The 23104-nt window shown below is 38.2% G+C and overlaps 1 protein-coding gene across 1 annotated transcript; it reads right to left on the bottom strand.

The window, feature by feature from the left end:
* Window positions 1–3981: 3981 nt before the first annotated feature.
* Window positions 3982–7362, bottom strand: LOC121948422 (fibroblast growth factor 4-like). The gene is made up of 4 exons (XM_042493823.1): window positions 7334–7362; window positions 7071–7225; window positions 6688–6791; window positions 3982–4158 (listed from the first exon to the last, which is right to left on the bottom strand). Exons 1-4 carry the CDS (start codon window positions 7360–7362, stop codon window positions 3982–3984), a joined length of 465 nt encoding a protein of 154 aa, XP_042349757.1.
* Window positions 7363–23104: the final 15742 nt, after the last annotated feature.

Here is a 23104-nt window from a genome sequence, read left to right as displayed (position 1 = left end):
ATGTCAGATTTTACAGTGTATAGAGTCCCTGAAGCTATTCTGTAGGCTGCAAAATCTCTAGTCACATGAATAATAGAGTTATTTTCAGCACAGGTTTATGTATTGCTGCACTGACTGTTGTTTTGTTTCTTAGAAGTTTTTATTAGACCCTTACTTTTAATTCTTTTCCTCCCATGTCCAATGTATGGTTTGTGCCTTGTTGTGGTTTAGTAGTTTAAGAGGTGTCAGATGCTTTATGTGATGTGCTTCTGGGTGTCTGATCAGATGAAGACCTTGATAATGTTCTTGACTCCCACGAGGAGAAGTCTTGACCAAATGTGGCACAGCATTGTATTGTGCCCTGGCAGCACAAGGTGAATGAATGTCATCTCACTTTAAGCTTTTGGTATGACTTTGTCATGTGTACATGCTGTACCACAATCTTCTCTGATCCCAGATTTGTATTGGAATAAACGTCGTAAAGACAACTGATGTTGACCAAATTTGTTTATTATTCATCAGAATGAAGATTGACCAGAAGTACAAGTTTCATTTTTTAGGATTTTAGGATCCCCAAATCAAAACCAAGGTCCCTGCTAAAAACAACCTGACTGTCATGTCATCCTGATCATGAGCAATGTAGGTGAAGCTAAGGATGCAAGTGTCACAGTGTGCGCTGTGGCAACTGGTTTTGTGTTTGTTTTTCCCCGTGTTTTTCTCCTACCTGTTCTCCCTCTCCCTTTTCCTCTTCACCTTCTCCAACCTTGTGTGTGTGTTCTGTGGGCATGACCATTCTGCTGCAGCAGGGAGACATACCTGATCTTCATTAACTCATCTGCCAGATACCTAAGCCTGCGCTTCCCACTACTCCTGTGCCAGATTGTTCCGTCGACTCCGATGACTCTCAGTGGCTCACAGTTTGTATGCTCTCGTTTTTGCCTCTTGTGAATTGTTTGTTGAAGCTGGCTGAAACCGCCCTTTTGTCTTGACCAAGTGTAGTTCTTTTCTGCGTCTCCCGGCTTACCTACCCCTCTGCTATCAGCCTTCAGTCATCTGTGTGCACTTTTGCCTCACGAGTAAACTCAAGCGGACCAGTCCACCCAGCCTGTTCATTCTCCTCGCCTCACCTGCCTGCCCTTGTCTTTGCCTCATGATGCCCAGTGTTCAAAAATCCTTTTACTTAAACAAAAAACAGCTCATTTGCCTCTGCTTTTGGGTCCGCCAACAAAACAACCTTAACAGCAAGACCCTAAAAAATTATCTCGCTGGTGGTAAGAGTGGGGGAAAATATTAGAAATTAATTGTATCTCTTTGTTCTCCTTTGTAGGAATGGACATAACTTTTATTATTGTGGAAAAAACAACCTGCAACTCTTGCATTGAAGTCTTATTTTACTATGTTTAATGAATCCTTGTTGTCATCATTAATTTGACATTTATCACCTTTATATTGCAGTATGGCTAAACACAGTACAGAAAAGTAAGACTTCACCTACAAGATGATCATCGGTATATCAATTACTTACCCATCTCACCTTGAATTCCCGAGGAAATCTTTGAAAACTTTGCCTTTACAGTAAAAGAAGAATACAAAATTAGACAAAATTCTAGATTAAGTGAAGTGAAGTGTAGTGTAGAAGGGGACCATGTGTAACAACAGCAAAATTAAATAAGACCACCCTTTACAAACTCTCACAGAACTTTCATCAATTGTACATGTTTTGTCTGTGCCTGTACCAAATTTCATTTCATTCAATCTGAAGACTAAAGCCCTATTTGCATGGGACTAGTCTTACCAGGGGACCTCATGTAATGTAGAACACAGGATAAGCGATGTCTGTATTTTACTTGAATTTACCAACAGAAACAAACAAACAAACAAAAAAACGAAACAAAAGAACCCCAAATCACCAGCAAATCACAAAGATGCTAATTCACACAGGACTACTATTATCCCATGACCTCTGTGTTTTCTGAAGTATGGTATGAAATTTGCACTGGAATTTTTATTTAACGAATTACGAACATGACTGATTTGCACAGGATTAAAATCACAGATGTCCTAAGTAAATATTACAAATTTCTGGAAGTCCCATGTAATTCTAGTCCCGTGAAACCAATTCCCAGTGTCAAGAAAACAATACATTTCTCATAACTCAAGTCTTTCACATAATTTATTTTTGTTTTAAATAGTATATGCATACAATTTGAAAATTTCAAAATCTAAATAAAAGCAAAAAAAATTCTATCAGCTTTGAAAATACTAAAAAATAGAAATGCTCAGTTGTTCGTTGTTATATTATTGTATTTATATAGTAAATATTTAGATTTATTTTCTCATCTTTTTGAGAGTAATTTCCTTTCAGAACATGGCAATTCCATTATAAAATGCCCCTTCATTAATGTAAAAAAGAATACTAACTTTCTAGTTACCAACATCAGACAGGTGACATCAGAGCATGGTCATCCTTCCCTTGAAATTCTTACCCTAACCTTAACCAATCCCACCATTGAAGGCAATGAGTACTAGCCAGTCGTTGGGAAAATAGGGTAAGTAATTCCTAGGATTTGTAAATTTGCTTCCAGGAATGCTGCTTTGCCTTGCAGCCAATTTTCCCAGTGGCCACTTGTGGTATTGCAGCAAAAAGCATTTTCTCCATATGCCAACATTGGAGAGACAGCTGTAAAACTGTCGACAGCACACCTCGAACTTTGAAGGAGGTCAATTATGAGTCTTTCTTATATGCATTTTTGATCCATGGTGGTTTTGGTTTATTGACGTATGTCCGACTCCACCAAGATGGACTGTAATATAACCCCTTTCAGCTGATTGCTACTGGACCTTCTTCAGGTTGACCCATTGCGTCACATACCAAACAAGTTAGCAAGCTGCAACAGGTTGCATGTGGAATGATGAAAATATGAATAACTTTTTAGTGCTGAACATTTAGTACATACTCTGCATTTTACTTAGTACCTTTGTCTTGTTTTGTTTCTTTCTCTTCTTCTTTGCCTTTTTACCCCCTTCCTTTCCTCTACAAAGTCATGCAGTTCAACTTACAGTTCAAACCCCAGCATGGCGACAAGGAGCATGTGCAAAACGTCTAGGCCACTTCAAGTTCGCTTGAGGCGTGCACATGACAGGGTAGCTTGATTCTCAACCACATTATCCAGATGTGTTCGTCCAACTTTGAGAAATTAAACTTAGTACGATTTCAGTCAGTCTAACATGTTAACCTGTATTTTAAAAGTCCATCTTTAGGTAGATTAACTGAATAACAGACCCTTTTCTTGGTACCTTTTGATTTCTTCCCTTATTCTTTGTCTTCTGCTTTTCTCGCCTTACTTCTAATAATTTATGCTGTTCGACTTCTGAGTGAAAGCTGGGCATGGGGACTATGGAGCGTGAGCAAAATGCCTAAGCCAGTTCAGGTCCTGTTGAGGCATATACATGACAGGGTAGCTCAATTCTCAACCACATTGCCTTGGTGTATTAGTTGGATTTTGAGAAATTTGATTTCAGTCAGACTAACACAATAATTCGACTTTCTCGAACATCATGTAAACGTACTGACTATTAACCTCAATTCAAAACCTGATTTTGACCCTGACTGTTTTAATCTAGCACCTGCAGAGACTGTCAGTATATTCTGGAATAGTTAAAAAAAAACATTGGAAGTTGTGGAGGAAGACTGATGTTGTATTTTCTTTATCTGCTGCAGATTTTTTTTTTAAAGTCCAATTTTATTAATAACAATGTTAACACCGATACTGGATTTGTTCTACAAGTGTTTCCATTGGAGTCTTCATCCACGTCCATATTGATGCCACATTACTGTTCTTTGGTTGGTGCATAATAGTGACTGGGCAAACACATTTCAAATTTCAGCATATTACCACTATGTGTTGTGTAAATTATAGAAGAAGAGTAGTCCAGCAGTATGATCTGACCAAACAGTGGCTTTGACTCTGTTCTGTCCTGCAGGGAGTTTGATTTCAAACTTCATACCCTGGGAAGGAAGTGTGTCATGGTCATAGCCGGTGTGACCCGGTTGCCTCTCTTGGTTTTGCCGGTCTTGCTGAGTCCAATGTACATGCCAGGGTGGGCAGCCGATTCATAGGCATTATAGTTATTGGCCAGGAGATTCTCCTTGAACTTGCATTCCTCATTGTAGTGGCCCTGAGGAGAGGAAGAGGAGGAAGCTGAGTAGAACCACAAAAAGGCATTCACCAAGTCCATGTTAATCATTGGTTTAGCTGACAGATTGGTAGACAGATAGATAGACAGAGTTTGTTTGTTGTGTTTTTTTTTTGTTTTTTTTTTAACTTTTTTCTTTTCTTTTGTTTTTGCTTTATTTTAGGATAAGTTTCTTAGAACTCAGAACTTGTAACTTCTTTTCATGTTTTTGCTAGAAATCGAGAAATCTGCTCAGGTTTCAAAGTGTTAAAGGCCAGCATTCTCCAGAAAACATATAAACTATTTAATTGTATTCACCTCTATAAGACAGAATTATAATTTTTTGATTTCAGCTCAGAGTTAAATTGTCAAATTTTGCAATCTGAGCTTCAGCTTCATACTGAATTTCATCACAAACAGACCCCAGTCAGCTTAGATTGTTGGTCTCACCTCCTCCACTATGGCGTCTAACAGTGGAATCCCCCAGGGCTGTGTGCTCTGCCCCCTCTTCATCACACTGTACACCCACAACTACAGCCTGGGACATGTTATGACACCACCACCGCCCAGATTACAAACAGTGATGAGACTTTATATCAGGAAGAAATCAACAGTCTTGCAGGGTGGTGCTCAGAGAACAACCTACTGCTTACAATTAGCAAAATCAAGGATCACTGATTTTTGGAAAAAGGAGGCAAAGACCCCTATATGCATCAGTGGAGCTAAGGTGGAGCAGGTGAAAAGTTGTAGGTACCTCAAAACACTTTGAAATCTGGATCAACATCAGTTCTGTTTTGATGAGCAAAGTGGTTTGATTTCTCTGGCACCATGGGAATAAGAGCAATTTGGCATGAACTGTCTGGCAAATGGCAAAGAAAATTTTAAAAAAACGGGACAAGGAAATACATTTCTCGTCAATTTTGGATCATTTACATTTGATTTTGAGTGCATTTATTAGATTGACATACACTTTTAAAACTCTTGGCAAATTTGCCACACAATGCCTACTAGTCCCCACAAGAAGGACACTTTACTGTTATTTTCACAACATCTGTTTTGAATACTAAATGTTTATAAATGCATTTGCACTGTTAAATTTACAGTTTTTTTCCTTGCTAATCCTAGACTATTGTTTCATTCATCTTAGACTATTGCTTTATTTCACTGTATTTAATTATTGTTTCTACTTGTTTTCATGTTTTCACTTCATGTTTTGGAATGACAGTAAACCTTTTTGAATCTTGAATAATATTGTAGTAAATTTAGCCAGCAAGACAAATAATATTCTAGTTGTTAAAATTAGTTCATTTTTATTTTCTTCACATTTTGAATGTTTCAGTCTTCTTATTAAAACCAAATTAGCTAGTAGAACATAATTTGTCTTGCTGGCTAAATTTACTACTATATATATATATATATATATATAGTTGTATATATACTGTATATGCCTTCATGTCCTATGGAGAACCATTAGTCCTGTATCTGCATCATGAGATGCTGCAAAATATCCTGGCTGTATGGAAAAATCTAATCCAGGTTAGGTTCGGTCCTCGTGTCATCATCATTACAGATACATAATCCCCTCTTTAAATACTACATCCCAATATAAGAAAAAAAAAAACCTCCTCCAGACCTCCCTCACAGAGGTCTGTGGGCAGCTGCAGCCAAAGGTCAAATTAGCTTCCTCCACCCCAACACATCACCAACCTGTGTCCTGCTGGGAGATGAGCAACTGCATGACTAACTGTTGGATGACTAACTGGTGTTTAGGTTAAAGCTGAGTTAGCCTCAGTCAGCATTCACAACAATATTAAGTGGAGCTGATTTCTCCAATGTTTGGGCGCTCGCCACCAAATCAAACATTACACCTATAGCTCAGGGCCAGAGGAGAGCGACCTACTGTTAACTGACACGGGATCAAATCTGACAGATGCACCTCACACAGTTGCGTCATCTGGATATTAATAGCTGCTGTGTTCATCATATAAGGTTTCCATTACTGAATGTTGTGTTTTAATATCACCGGTTTATATCACCATATCCGCTTTTTGGAGAGGAAGAGACACTGCATAATTCAGCTTCTGGTGAAAACTTCCTGAATGGATCTTAACCCTTTGAAATCTGGATTGATGTCACTTCTTTTGTGCCACATTCAAATGTCTTTCAGAGGTATTTAAATCTCTGAAACCTGAGCAAATTGATTTGATTTTTTTCAAAAACATGGGGAAAAAGGCAACTAGCAACTATGTAAGAAATGTTCTGCAAACTGCAAGACACTAGTAGATTTTAAATTAAAAAAAAGACTAGGGAAAAATGACAAACTTAAAAAATAAAAATAAAAAAATAAATAATAAAAAGTAAAAAACTTATGGTTTTATTGTATGAAGCACTGTGTGTTAGAGTTTTGCTTGTGTGAAAAGTGCTATACAAGTAGTATCACTAGTATCAGTATACTGGACATGGAAAAAGTCTGTGCAAAAATGCTGACTGCTCCAACTCAGTTCACACATCTTGGTACTGATGAAAACTTACCGAGCCATAGAGTTTCCCCTTGTTGCTCATGGCAACGAAGAGGCCGCTTCTCACTCCAAACAAAGTCACCACTCCTCGCTCCACTGGGGAAATTTCTAGAAGGCCTGGGATGAAATATAGCAACGATGAGCAGCAGAAAGAGGCCCAAAAAATAAAAAATGAATAAAAACATTGCTAATGAAAAAGTTATGATGAATTATGATTTTAACAACCCATACATGAATCATTGCTCCTAATGGTCCAAACATTCATAACTCTACTTACTCAAGTCGTACTATAGAAATGTTAATTTTAAATGTATACCTAAATAGGTGGTTTGACCAATACCACATTTATTTTCCCACATTGCATGGACTGCAACAGTGAAAGGCAAAAATACTCACTGTATCTGTTTTCATTGTGCACGCCTGTGACCTTCCCGTCTGGCAGGACCTGAATGTGGAAGCCAATGCCCACATTACAGTACAGCCTTCTCAGTCTCTTTATCCCCAGCAGGTACTCTCCATCTCTTGCTGACGCCTCCCTCTTGTCCCAGGAGCTGCTGCTGGCCTGCATCAATGAGCCGGCACTCTGTACGCTGTGTCTCTTACTGCTGATGACTGGGAGAGGAGCACAGGAGCTGCACAGGAGGAACCCATACAGGAGCAGAGGGAGCCTGGACATTGACGATAACATCCTCTGCTCACCAGTCCCAGAAATCATAGATATACAGCTATTGTGTATTAAAATGAAAGGTTCTCTTCCTATGAACACAGCTGGTCATAAAATTTTTCCAGCTTGAGTCCTAAAGAGAATAACCATGAAGAAAATTCTTCGAAACCCCAGAGAAAAGTTTCACTCTGCATATTTAGACTTCTCTTCAGACCGAACCCGTGAGGGGTCCACTTTGCTGTAGATTTGTCTCCAGTTTCCTCCTCAGGTAGATCCAGCAGAGACGCGGCAGACTTATATGTGCCCCATATGACATCACGCACCACCTGCTGTCGTGTTTGTCTGTGAGTCACAGATGCTGTAGAAGCACACAAACTGAGAAACACACAAAACACATAGTGACAGAAAACAAAGACAAACACGCAAGTACACAGAAGCATAGAGTGGTAAATAAATAAATTCATATAAAGCATGTAGGTGGTACATTATATCTATACATCTATATCATAGACCATATATAAAGATAAACAATGCATCTCCCCCACCTCAAAAATAAAGGCAAAATATTGTAAATACGCTTGCTGCCATCTTGCACTGGTGATGGGAATAAAATTATCACAAACTTTGACATCTTATTGTTATGTTTTTGCACATTGAAGTGAACTTGGTAAATAAGCCACCTCAATAAAACTGAACATGCATTTGACAATGTAGGAGACATATTTCATTATCTGGGGTGGCAGTTGCTCAGTCCATAGGGACTTGGGCCGGGAACAGGAGAGTTAGACCACGTATGGAATGTGGACTCATAGCTGGAGAGGTGCCAGCTCACCTACTGAGGTGCCCTTGAGCAAGACACTGAACCCCAAACTTCTCGAGGCAGCCCCCCTCGTTCTGAAATCTTTCCACTCAACGCATGTGTATTGTTCCTGTTTGTGCAAGTGTCTGTGACATGTAAATGACAACAGAATGAAAAGATTGAATTTCTGCTCGAGGATTAATAAAATATGTCAACTGGGATCTGAAAAGGTCACAGGTCTGACTTGGACAACAGGGTAAGCTTCATGCACTACATTGCAGAAGCTGGTTGGATGTACTGCCAAATGAACAGACAAGACTTTGGGGTTGGCTTATGGTGGTGAAATGAACATCTAGTTCATGGGCAGCCAACATGTTCTCATCCCAAGTCGTCACTTGTTGAATCTCTGTGCTGGACTTCCACGCATACATTATACACTTTAAATATCATGCTGCATCTGTTATTTATGGGATGCTGCTACTGTGATGTCACATGTTGGGATGATGCTGCATGTGTTTAGTTTGTTATGTTTAGGCAAGAAAAGCACATGGCAACTAACAATGGGACATCAACAAACACACGTGCTGGCATGGATGGTTAGGATTAGGAGAAGGAGGCACTTAATAAGGTGTAGAAAAAAAACATCACATTCAAGTTGGTTTTGTGGGACCCACTGCCCACCCTTCCTGCCCACCATATAAATGCCATTACTGGCAGTGTTTTAATCTGATGCCATGCTGCTGCGTTTCATGTGCACACGACAGGTTCCAGTGTTCTCACCTGACACCGACCGCGTGGACATGGCAAGTGCTGTCTGGCCGTCCACCCAGGGTATAATAACACCATGACCAGTTCTGCTGGGCTGTGTTTTCAGCTGACGCCGGCCAGCGGTGTTCCATGTGCATGCAAAAAGTGCCTTTTGGTGCTGTGCTCTCATGCCAAAAAACTGACAAAGCTGCTATATAATGCGAGTTTTAAATGTCCTGCTAACTCTGGCATATTTACATTTGTATTCTATACTAAGTTCATTAACATGCTCTGTCCCTTTCAGATAAACGTTCAGTAAATAAATAGGACTGGCTGGGGCAACAGCTCTGGTGGACATGCTAATCGCATGCTCCTTCAAAATTTGCAACATCTGTGACATTGTGCTGTGTAATCAAACTGCACATTTTAAAGTGGCCTTTTATTGTGATCATGCCGTGAAGTAATGCTGCTGTTCAGTCAGCATCTTGGTGTGCCACCTCTGTCAGGTGGAATAGGGGAAGTGCCCACTGAATGGATTTTTACAAATTTGTGACCAAAATTTCTAACTAAAGTCTAATTGAGTGCATGGAAAATGTCTGAGCAAAAACAAAATGTTGCATTTACATTTTTGGTCAGTTTATGTTGGTATTTCCCTGACCTTAAATGCACAGGCTGTTCACTTGGGATTTTAATGGCCTGGGAGGCACACAATGCAGCCGTTTGAATAAGGATGATTAGATAGCAGTGTCATGTATACATCTGAGGTCTGCTTTTAATGCCTAGAAGATGATGAGTTTATATTCCAGCGGTTATAGGCTACTGAAGTGTTAGGAGACAATGTTTAACATTCATATTATATCTGTAATACAGTTTACATTCCAGTTGAAGGCTGGAGCTGTTTGCTCTGCTGCTGCTGGGCAACATACAAGTAGTTCAAGCATAAGATACATTGTAAACAACAATGTGATTCATACCAACAAATGTTGGCCTATCTTGTCTGCACATACGCACATGAATGCAACAGCAGCGGAGGGTTGATATCATGTGACATGTGGTGCGTCAGAGCACGGCTCATGTAGGGCTCTGAGAAGGAGAAACAGGGGCGATGGTAGATCATGTGTGTGCACATGTGAAGGACTCATTCCCCCCACTGGGAGAAAACCCCATAGTAGCTGTGACGTGGGCGACCATTTATCAACATTTGCTCTGACATCAGACCTCGTCAACAGAGTTTCCCCCAAGCAATGAGGGAGAGACTGTAACTTCCCTCTGTTAAAAGAATAAAAAAATCTGTTTAAATAACTTTTGTTTTACAAAACTTGTCCACACAGGAACAAAAGGGCCATTCCAAACAGGCATGTCAGGCCAGTGGGTGGCAATAAAGTCTACACCAATGATACGTCGAATACCAAGGAAGAACATTCTGACCATGTGTTGCGTGCTTTATTCTTATTTTCATTTCTACAACTGCATATACTGCCGTGGATGGTAAGGATTAAGAGGGCACATGGAAGACAGATCAAACACTACAAACAATAACAGACCATGGCACTCAACTGATACAATAAAACATTACATGAATGATTTAGGTCTTGGCAATTGTTGGTGATCCAGGAACCTCACAAATAGAGAATGTTCATATTACTCATCCTCTCATAAAAGCTTTTCAAGAATAGATTATTTCTTCATCAGTAACTCCAAAATCAACAACACAGAAATACATCCAGTCATTATCTCAGATCATGGTGCAGGTGGTGGTTCAACACCTCACTCCTAACAAGCACTCCAAACAGCACAAAACCACCACAAAAACACTGGGAAAAGGATCTAGCTGTTATCACTGATATCGATTACTGGAAGCAAATCTGCAGCAATACCTTTACAATGATATCAAACCCAAAAATACAACTTATTCAGTACAAAATCTTACACAGAACATTTTTTAATTACATTTTATTACATTTTTACATTTTATTTTTTTATTTTTTTTTAAATTCTCTCTTTCTTCTTTCTTTTTCTTCTTCACTTCATTAGTTGTAGTTGTTAATTTAGTTACGGTTTTGTTATTTGTTTCATTGATATTGTTAAGATGACAACTTTTTCTGCCTGCTGTTGTTTTTGTTGCTCTTCATATTTTTGTTGTTGTTGTTACTATTATTTTATTACCTCATTAATATTATTATTGGTATTATTATTATTATTACTCTATCATATATAGCAACATTTATACTATTATTGTTATTATCAGGCTATTTATGTCTCCCCCTTCTGTCCCATGTAGTTATTTCATGCTCAGGCATCTCCTGCTAATCCTTCATATACTTCTGCTTAGTTTACTCTTTCTTTTTCTTTTTCTTATTTTTTATTCACTATATTTTCCCTTCTTTCTATTCAGTTGGTTGTTTAAATATTTATTTAATTATTTTGTTTTTTGTTTGCTTTTTGCCTCTTTAATTTTAGCTGTTGGTCATGTGCTGATGTTATTTGTTTTCTGTTCTTGTACTGCACCTTTATATCACAATAAAAAAAAGAAAGAAAAAGAAGGAAAGGTGTAGTAAAACATGTCACATTCAGAAGGGAAGCAAACACCGAACTCTTATGTTAAAGTCCAGAGTTTGTTGGACCCATCCACCACCCCTCCCACCCACCTTATAGGGACGTCCGTGCTCTTTATGACGTTCGTCCTCTTTAAATTACGCTGTTACGTGCAGTGTTTCAACCTGACGCCCATGCAGTTGCCATCTAGTGGCAGATACTAACACTGCAAACTATTCTGTCTAGCTGCTATTTCAGGTGACGACATCCAGCAGTGTATTGTGTGGATGAGAGAGAGAGGTTGGTTTTGGCGTTGGGATCTTGTGCCTAAAGCACTGTAAAAGCAGTGGTATTTGTCGACTTCAGAATGAGAATTAACTCTTATTTGACACCAATTTCTTCACCTTTTTTGTTATAATTTAACTCCTTCCTGGCACACAGCCCACAGTGCTAACATCAAACTGGAAACAAAATGTGATTCAGTGGGTCAATAACTGCAGGTCCAGCTCATGCAATTCAAATGATGAGCCATAAAACCTGATGACTATAAAGGTGAAAGATCCTCACAAATCCGATCCTCCACAGGAACATCATTTTGACCAAGATAGAATGATAACTTGAATGAATCTGTATGTGCGGTTACCATATCAGCTTAGGCACAGGAGAGAGTGACTGCATCGCAGCCTTCCACTCTTGTAGCAGGTTCTACTTACTAAACTGTTTGAAATATTTCATAGTATTGTGTGCAATTCTTTTCATTCAACCTTGGAGTATTAAATTGCAGTGAATATGATTTACAAGTCAGCGGTAATAGCCCACTGAAGAGCACACATACAATTTACCTGAATAAATCAGAGTCCTCTACCTACAGAAAAAAAAACATGCACAAATGATAGTGATTTTATTTATTTATTTATTTAACCTTTATTTAACAAGGTTGGTCCCATTAAGATTAAGAATCTCTTTTTCAAGGAAAACCTGGCCAAGACAGTCAGCAGTGAAAAACACAAAATTGCAGACAGAGACACAAAAGGCGACAAAATACAATTCACAAGCACTAAATATGCATTAAAATAGAACTATTTATCAGTCAAAAGGGAATTCTCCGAGGGACATTTGTACAACCAGGCAGGCTAATGGCATTCTATAGAATCAGCTTCTAATGCTTTCATTTTAGATTTAAAGACATTTAGCGACACCAGCTCCTTGAGTTTCAAGTTATTTTGCAACAAATTCCAGGCTGAGGGTGGAGAATACCCAAAAACCCTTTTCCCAATTTCTGTCCGAACATTTGGGACAGAGAGAATAAAAAGGTCCTGAGAATGCAATGAGTATTGTCCGGTATTTTTCTGTGTCATAAAACACAAAGATAGTGCAGGAGCAGACCAGGATTTGCCTTATAAATGAAAATGTACCAATGTAAGAGCCTACGGGTCGCCAGAGCTGGCCATCCTACACCAGAGTACAGCTCACAGCGGTGTGTCAGAGCTTAACAGTTTGTAATGAACCTCAAGGACGCATGATAAGCTGAATCAACCATATAGAGACACTGCACAGAGGCATGCATGTACAAAACATCACCATAGTCCAGCACAGGTATGAAAGTTGCAGCAGCAAGGTGCTCTTTTCAATTAAAAGAAAAATACAGCTTGTTGCAAAAATAAAAACCTAGTTTTAGCCTCAGCTTTTTCACCAGGTAAAGCACAAGAGGTTTAAAATTGAGGGAGTCATCAATCAAAATACCCAGGTATTTGTAAGAGTAAACAACTTCCATCTCTTTTCCATCCACAGTGACCACCACAGGTACATTCTGTGACCCTGTGATCATAATAACTACGTATGTAGGCTACTTAATATATTCACTATTGTATGTCAATCCAGAAATACAATGCAGTCCTACATTGTTCCCTTTTTTTTGTTCGACTGAAAATTCTCTCTCGAGATACATGCAAGGCAATCCCACTGCCCATTCTGAGGATACACTTTGATGGGGGGAGTGACCTGCTTCCAGAGACATAATCATCAATAAATTATCCAGTAACTGGGGAAACATCAAGACATGTATATTTATAATAATATATTTAAAATTAGGTTACAGAAAAAAAAGCTTAAAAAATAAATAAATAAATTTGAGAACTTAGATCATATATTTTTTTTTTTTTATTTTACTATAAATTTAATGCCCTGAATTGCATGGATGCTATACAAGATTTACACAAATGCCCTACACATAATAAGTGCACACACACTCTGCACAAGTCAATTCATAGACCCTGCATCAGATATTACCTAATGCCCTATACTAAAATATTGCACACAGGGTTGTTGCTCCTTGCCTTCCTTCCGTATATTTGAAAGAAATCAAGTCAATTTATTTTAACAAATGATGTCATTCATTAACTTAATAATCAAAATGAGTCAAACAAATTGCACCAAATGGGTAAGAAAACAACACAAAGCAAAGGTGTGGCAAGGAGGACTGGCAGCATGGACTGACTGCTGGTCTGGCTTATGTGCCTGGATACGGCACGGCGGGCCCAGGTGTGTCCAATGATGCTGATTGTGCTCATTAAGTCTGCTGCCGAGGAAACAAACAGCAGCAACAGAGGAACCGAGCACAGGTTCAATTAATCATACATTGATTTGATGAATGAACAATATAATTACAGAAAATTAAATTACATTTTCTGTTTTTTCTTTTTTTATGAGAAAAATGCAACTGATAAGTGTTAAGCCAACCACTCAAACTCGTTGATATTAATATGTGTCAGATACAAGTTCTGGCTCCTAGAGGGAGCACTAGTTTTGACTCATATTCACCTCCTGCTGTATCTTTGCCTCCCCTTCAACTCTGCAGCACCCACCTGGGGAGGCTGTTACCTTTTCTCTTTCGGCTTTGTTCTGCAGAGTGTCCGTGTCCATTACAGAGCACATCCTGTAATTTCACCATGGTTCAAGTGTCCTGAACGATGAGTTAAATTATCGAGGAGTGCAGTGAATATTTCATGTTCCCAACTCTTCCTGTAATGCTAATATCATCCTAATGGGACTTAAGGAAACTGGTCAGGTACAGCGTCCGCCTTTGCATCTTTGGTTAGCTGCCTGTCATAGCATTAACTGTAAGACTATTTTATTAGTTTATAATTAATTAAAGGCTCTAAACCATCTTATGTATTTGACACAGTAAATAAATATGTGCCCTTGAGCCTGCTGATGGTCAGAACTAAAAGTCAGCATTTGTTTGTCCTAAATCAGTGTTGGAGCCAAGTCACTGTTTTGCAAGTTACAAGTAAGTCTAAAGTCCTTGCACTCAAGTCAAGTCCTAAATTCTAAATCTTTAATTGGATCAGAAGGTTCAGTACTGGGCCCGATTAGTGCATTTTTTTTCAATCAGGATAGGTTATTCTGAGCATGTGCCCATCAGATCCTTTTGTTACAAATGCTGTCACACAGGTGTCGTAAACAGCAGGATTTCAGCAGATATTCAGGTTTTATTGTAATGCTGCTGCTCCAATAAGTAGAAACTTATTTTTCCCCCATGTTCAAATTAAGCTGCTACACCACTTTAAGTGAAACTGAAATTTTTGGTTTTAATTTTTAGTGACCTATTTTTATAATGATGTGTCTGGAAATGTTAAAATCCTGCTATAACACAACTTTGAAGTGGAATTGTGATTATATTACTCATTTCTGGTGTTCTTTAATCACAAGGCTATAGTATAAGGAATTTAGAGCAACATTTTGTTGATTTAATTATTTTATTTAAAATGCTTCACTAAGTGGAATTGTGATAATAGCCATAAAGAAACATTTTTATTTTATAACATTTTTTTTTTGAAAAAAAAAAAAACAAGAAAGAAACCTTGAGGAACTGTTTTGATGCAGACATGTTTCTTATATTGCATGGCAAAGCCATTAAAGTATAAAGCATATACACTGGATTGATTTTATTAACTTCAGAGTTCTTGAAGTGTGCCGTGTACAGCTATATTATCCAGGTTAATACAAGTATTGAATCCAGAGTCGGCATCGTCAGATACTCAATATCACATTACTTGGATCGGGGGCAAAAAAATTTGATCGGGACGTCCCTATGGCAACAGCCTTACTTGTGGTTCGTTTCAGCATAAATTTACCTCCAAACATTTGGTGGATTACTTTTGGAACCACAAATTATACAGCATTACTTCTGTTATTACCACAGTTTACTTCTGAGGGAGGTGCAATACATAGCCAGCTATTGTATGTTCTCCATTGTCTGTCCATTAAAATACATGATATTAAGTTAACTGAGTTAATGTCGATACTGGTATATAATTATTGCCTTTACAAAACATGCCAGGGAAGCACTCTGGGTTGAGAGAATTAAACAGCACATGGTTTACGGCCACAGGGATGCAGGGATGCAGGGATGCACACAGTGAGGAGGTTGATCAACACAGGAGGATGCTGGGAGAATCAGAACGAGGTTCCTGTACATCCACGACGCCACAGTGCAGTGAAGTCTGATGGTCCACCTGCAGGGGGCAGTAGAGCTCCACAGAACCAGGTAGTATTGTTCAGTGACGATTAAAGATAAGATGAACCGTAATGATTCCAGAGGGAGAAAGTGAACGGTAACGTGGAAAGAAAGGCTCTCATTTAAGACACACACACACACACACACACACACAAACCCAGATAAGTGACGTTAGAAAAATTGCAGGGAGAGGGGAGGGAATGATGGGACTGCAGTGTGTGAGAGGGAGACTGGGTGCTCATTTATTCTTGCATTCACAAGACAAAGTGGTAAAACACAATAGAGTGAAATGACACAGCTGAAGAACAGATGAACCATTTTATGAAAACACATCTTTAATTTTTATGATCAGGAAGGACACACTGCTGGACTTCGGATGTTTTTCCATTCGTGTTATTATTCTGTACCGTTGATTTGTGGGTAGAACAGGTTAATGACCCTGCACTTTTCCTTTTAGGGCCACAGAAGATAGCCCTTAAGAGGATTAAGTAGTCTTTTATTTTTTAAACCTCTTTTACTGCAATTAGACTATCTGCAGTTTTTTTTTTTCAATCTCTTAGTTTTATAAAAAGCCCTATTAGGGACCAGTGTTGCAAATTAACATCCGCTATAAATACTATGATACTTTGGATAGCTGTTTTCAGTTTACTGTGGCCCTTCTGTCCCTTTCAAATAAATCAATAATTAATTTTTTCTTATAGCTTTGGCAGCAGAAACGGCTTCTACAGCTCAAATGGTAAAAATCTAAGCAGGAGTCAAACCAGTGGCCAAGAGGATAAAGAGCACGTCTTAAAACCGCTACAGGACACAACTCTTAACTATCAATGCTGGCAGAGGCAGACAGACAACACTACAAGACTAGCAATATACTTGAAAGTCCACTGCAGAGCACCGTGATAAAGCATCATCATCACTATTTTTGTTAATACCAAGTCTTATGACGTCTTGACGTCTCTTATGGAAAAACTTTGACTTTAGTCAGCTGTTTAGATGAACAGAAATCAGGCTTTTTGCAATAAATCAACCTTTTTGTTGCCTGTTTTTTTTATTGTGTCCTTCTACACCAAAGACTGTGTACTAAGATGGATGATGTGACCTTAAGTACCATCACTATGCAAAAATGAAGCCAAAATATCCTGGATATAATGCCACTGCCATCTGGCGCTGGTGACGTCATTTGGAGTCTGTGCAGTAGCGATCACTGCGGTTGTGGAGTTCACGTTCAAACACCCTACCAACCAATCACGTTTGCGTTATGAAGCTTAACACACAGATTGTCAATTAAAGCTGCCCATTCAGATGCCAAATCCCCAATTTATAGTATTAAATAAACTAAAATAAAAAACTAATAAAGTAAAAAAAAAAGAAGCTTTTAAGTCAAATAAACAAATACAAACAAACCAATAACATATAAAAATGGTTAACAAGAGTATATATATATATATATATATATACACACACAAAGACTTAAATTAATTGAAAGTAAACTTATCAGGAAAAATAAACACTTGCACAAACATCAGGGTAATAAGAACTACCCCTAATGCCATTTTTGGGAAAAATCTATTTGTGGTGTACTTTGAGTTTTTAGATGTCCCATACAGTAACATGGAGGAAGCGGGTTTTACTGCAGCCAGCAACCAGGGGGGCGATCAAGATGTTTTGGCTTCACTTTTGGGCAGCTGTTATGTCATTCATCTTTATATACAATCTATGTACTACACACACACACACACACACACACACACACACACACAGGGTTGGGGACTTAGAGAGAACGAGTAACTGTATTTTGTTACAATTGCTGTTTCAACTGTTGTCGGATTCAATGTGGACAGAGAGTGACACTTGCTGTTTGGACACAGTGAAAAATTCACGAGGCACGCATTTCCCATTCACAAATTCAAAACAGTGTGCAGTGCAGCTGCAACCTGACAATGGCAGAGGAAATGCACAGTCAGGTCACTGACATTCGACCTACACACTTGAACTCAGCAAGATGATTTTGAAGTATTCCAACAGTAATCTTAAGTATACAGTTTACTATGATTTGAGTAATGTAATGTAATGTTAAAAATTACATTACAAATCCAGTGAAATACCTGGATTAAGTAACCTTCTCAATACTACACAGCCACACACACACACACACACACACACACACACACACACACAACCAGGTCACGCAGGGGAAACCTTATAAAAATATATATTAATTAATTAACAATGCTAATATTTATACAATATAATATCTTAAAGTGTTGAGACTGAATTTCAAAATTACTTTAACATCCATTATTTATGATTATTCATTACGCAACATTAACTATTTATTATGGCAGAACAGTAAACAGGGTACATGCTGTTGAAAGAAAGTAAAAACTAACATTAAGCCATGAAAAGATCTGAACTCCCAAATGCATGAATCAGCATGCTCGCTACTCACATTAGCAGTGGTGTCAGTGCAGCTAAAGATGTCAGCAGAATTTTTCAAGTCTGCCTCCACAGGCCAATGCACATGCACATGCAATACTCTGTCCAACTTGACATAAAATGAGTAAGTGTGTACTGTTACAAAATCAACCACAATATCCAGCACTCATGCAGAATCCCTGTTTGAGACCAATCAAGATGTGTGTTTCCATTTTAATACAAATCATATGAGATCAAATGCATCTAAGACCACCTCAGCTAGTGGTTTGAGTGATCAGATCAGGTGTCTTGGTGGCTGTTTATACCTGTATTCAGCACCATCCTGCTGTGATCAGATCACCTGAGCCACATTCTGATGTCAGTTTAAACGGTGAAAGAGAAGCATGGGTGGAGAAGAGTCAGCACTGACCAATGCCTTTAACTCTTCAAAACCTGGATTGACATCACTTTTCTTGTGCTGGATTTGGACGCCTCTTATAAGTATTCAGTATTTTGTAACCTATTTGTTTTTGTTTTGTTTTGTTTTGTTTTTGATGTTTTTAACAAGGAAATCAGATGAAAACAGTTTTAACACATAATCAAGAGACATGCCCCCTCTAAAAAAAAAAAAACAAAACGAAAAAAAGCACAATTCTAGTAAAGGCAAAAAAACCCAGAACTGCCCTCACAATACCACTTACTTCAGAATCTTAGTTTTTCCTTGTTTTTTGTTTTTGGTAGGGGGTGCCTTTTTGTGTCTGCAAATTTTCAAATAATTTGCTTATATTCTTTTTTACTTTAATTTTTTGCTAATTTCTGGGCCCTCTCTTCTTAAGTTGCTCATTACTTACTTCTCATGTTTTGTAAAAGAAATAAAGACAATTTATAAAGTTTCAAAGGGTTAATGCCTTGACACTAGCAGGTAGGGCACAAGATGGTGGCATGAGACTGTGGTAATGAGGTCATATTAAAAATCAAATAATATTATAGGACAACTTCATGACACATAAAGAATGTACATGTACAATAACTCAGGCTGGAGTTGAAGCACCAGTCATTTGTTGAAGAGGCAACACTGTGTGCACATCAAGACATCACTGACATGGACATAAGGTTCCACACTCCCCAGATGAAAGGGAAACAATCTTAGCAAGAGAATTTCAAAAACAATTTTCCCTGACAAAGAGCTGTGTTTATTTCACTGTCCAAACAGCAGAAATTCTTTCTTTCAAACAACACCATGGCGAGCAGAGTCACAAAGATGTGTTGTTAAGAACTGTGAAGCCTGGTGAAAGAATGCAGACGTGCCGATGACAAGGAGCAGATGGAGGAGGTGAAGCGGCGACGTAGAGCGATTGCCAGGCAGATGGTTGGATGTGTGGACGGATAGATGGACGCAGCGAATGAGGGAGGTACGGACGCTTCATTGACTCTCAGTCTGTCTCCCGAGCTGAGTTGTTAACCTCACTGCTCCAGCGCTGATATGGCCAAAAAGCCAGTGTGTACGCACGGTGCCAAAATGCTAATAATCCCGTTTCATGCTTGACAGTCTCAGAGAGTCCGGACTTAGCATGCTTCAGTACTCCTATCAGTGGCTCTGTGAGGCGTGCCCGGAAAAAAAGGAATTGTTCCTCAAGCAGCTCCGGGAAGGAGGCACAGAGCGTCGATCTTTGCTTTCTGCCCCGCTCAAGTGAAAACTGGTTGTCCGAGGCCTGTCTTGTGCCCCCCTTTGGTTCTTTGAAGTCATGATATGAACAAGATTAAAGAGGCAAAGAAAAGCCTCCCACACGGATACATGTAGGAGGAGAACGGGGTCAGTGTCAGCTCACACTGGTACATTTTGACTGTGATACCACAGCAGGAAAAAAAATAGCATGAAAGCAGCCCTGGGAAGATTTTTTTTCTTATTTTGAGCATGAACACATACACAAAATCCATTACAACTGAATGATAATGTTAGTGGCTTTAAATAAAGGTACAAAGTCAGTAAGATATATTCTCTCGGGAGCATGAATGTCAATAAAACCAGTTAAAAAAGTCATAGCTATCCATCTAATATATAACACAAGGCAGAGCAAATGTATTTATATCGCACAGTTTGGGAAAAAAAGGCAGGTCAATGCCACAAGTTGCAAGTTTTTATTCCTGTTTTCCCTCTTACTGCACTATTTTAGGGGGTTGAGTCAAGCAGAGTGAATACATGTGAAACTCAGATCATCTCTCTGTCCACACTGCTAGTGAGGAAGTTGCTGCAATAATTTTTGGAAATGAAACATTTTTTCATATGTAAAACTCTTTCAGGGAATTTGGAAACCCGTTGTCAATCTGATTGGTAAATTGATTTGACTGATGTAACAGGTTAACTGTATCATTGCGTCATATGTCAATAACCTGTAAGTCATGTGATAACCCATGTCTTTCTTCTTTTTTTCTGGTCTGTGTTACCACCAATGTTGTGTTGTTTTATTCTTTTCTGTTTTTTTTTTTTTTTTTTTTTATTATTATTTTTATTATTATTATTATTATTTTGTCTTTTTTTATTATTTATTTATTTTTTTTTTTATGCTTTTTGCGCTTTATTTGTTTGCTCTTTTTTGCAATTGTTTTATGCTGTTGTTTGTCTGAGCATTTGTTGCTCTGTTGGTGAATACCAGAGCAAAAAAGAATACCATGAAAAAAAAAAATGGCTTTACCTAAAACAGTAATAGCATTGAGACAAACTGCAATAGAAACACAAATATAAACTGACATTTCAATACGATTGAAAAATACCATTAAAGAGCTAGTAAATAGAAAATTAAAACAAAAGCTATGTAGAGATATTTCAGTTTGGATCAAAGCAGTGAAAGACCAATCAACTATTTCCTGAATCACACCGGATGGCTAAAAAGATTTACAAGAGAAAATCTAATTATTTCTAATAATATTATAATAATATATAATAATTATTATTTTATAATAATTATTATAATTATTTCAAGGGTTTATGTCAGCCAAACCACAGATAGTGATTGCCGGAAAACATAGATGGCTTTTGTGATTTTATTTTGTTTCTGTTAACTTAAATGAATGGTGTTTTATCATGATACAATGTTTATTGTTTATTAAATGGAGTGTGGTGGGTTTGGCTAGTGGGATCCAACTATTTTCAAAAAGGGCCTATCTCTGTAGATAGATCTCCTTTCTATAATGTTGTCAGACACTTAGAATAACTGAGCCTGTAAGTGGCAAAAACAAACACTTTTGGTGGATGTACACTGATGGTCCACAAATGCTCTTGGTGGGCCTGTTTTGCCAGCCCGTTCTTATTCCAAAATTGTCAAATGCTGTTGCTTTGTCAGTGCTTTTGGCCACGGCGACCACCTCTTTCATCCACATGATACGCAAACAGACAGCGTCACTTGTGAACGTGGCCAGATGGCGCTGTGTCTGCATGATATGCCATAGAATGTCATCAGGTTGAAACACTGCCGGTAACAACGTGGTATAAGGGGTGGAAGCGGGTCCAACAAAACCAGGACTTTCATGAGGTAGTCCAGTGTTTGCTTCCTGTCTGAAAGTGATGTTATTTTCCTATACCTTACTATATGCCTCCTTCCCCTAATCCTAACCATTCATGCCAGCATTTGTGTATGTTGATGTCCTGGTGTTGGTTGCCATGTGCTTGTGTTGTCTAAATATAACCATGTGCAGCGTAATTCCACCCTGTGCTGGTGCTGACATCATGGTAACGTAATACCTAAACTACCAAATTTAGATGCAGAAGTCCACTTCAAAGCGGCAAAAATGTGACAAGTTGAGATGATAGCGTGTTGAAAAGTCTGGATGTTCGCGACCCATCCACCTCTCCAACCTGCCGTCTTTTCAAATTATGCGTGATATGTACCAATTTGGGTGCATTACTTTTTCCTGTAAAATATACAGTTTGTAAGAACAGCCTGCGCATAGTGGGCATACACCTTAAGTATACACTGTAAAAAAAAAAAGTCTAAGTCAAGACACAGAAAAATACATAATTTGTTTTGGTTTTTCATGTGTTTGTCTGGCAATAATAAAATAATAAATAATAATAAATAATAAAAATAAACTAATAAAACAAATAATAATAAATAATAATAATAATAATAACAATAATAATAATAATAATAAAAAAAATTAAAAAAACATAACACACGCCTTATCCTTCATGTTCGTGTAAGCCACTTGGTTGGAATACTAAAAGATCATGGCCACTGCAAACTAAGTCAACAGTTTCCGTCATAAGTCAGGATGCAAATCCAGGCATCTGCAATCAAACGCAATGACACGCAATGATGTCGATGAATGAAAATATTCATTACAAATTAGTTACAGCAAATATGACTGTAATGATTTTTTAAATGTAAATTTAATTTATTTTAATTTACATTCAAACCTAAACACTGCTGCTTAATGTGTGAGCATGACATGGATTTGCAGTGTTTTAATGTCATTATTTTTTTCATTCAGTATTGTTTTTGGGTCTTGGTTGGCCTGTAAAGCTGAGAGAATCCTGTAATCCCGATTCCACAAATGTTCCAGTGTGGCTTACAGTAGAGAAAGGAGACGAGGGAAATCTCTCTCTCCGTGTTTATTGAAAGCACACACGCAGGTACAAAGACGCTTTCTAAACAGCATCCCACAGACTACTTCTTTACAAGCTCGTTACACCGCTGTGCTCCTCCTTTCACAACGCTATAGTTTTAGAAAACACAACAAGGGAGGTGACGCTTTCA

The sequence above is a fragment of the Plectropomus leopardus genome, chromosome 9 (genome assembly GCF_008729295.1).
Source record: "Plectropomus leopardus isolate mb chromosome 9, YSFRI_Pleo_2.0, whole genome shotgun sequence".
NCBI lineage: Eukaryota > Metazoa > Chordata > Actinopteri > Perciformes > Serranidae > Plectropomus > Plectropomus leopardus.
Note: the sequence above shows the minus strand (reverse complement) of the source record. Positions and strands in the feature narration are given on the sequence as shown.

Excerpts from the sequence above, each read along its gene's own strand:
- LOC121948422 (XM_042493823.1), bottom strand. The coding sequence starts at position 7,362 with ATGTTATCGTCAATGTCCAGGCTCCCTCT. Across the intron at positions 7,226-7,333 it reads TCAATGTCCAGGCTCCCTCT|CTCCTGGGACAAGAGGGAGG; the intron begins GCTCCTGTATGG and ends GGCCAGCAGCAG. Across the intron at positions 4,159-6,687 it reads AGGGGAAACTCTATGGCTCG|GGCCACTACAATGAGGAATG; the intron begins GTAAGTTTTCAT and ends TCCTCTCCTCAG.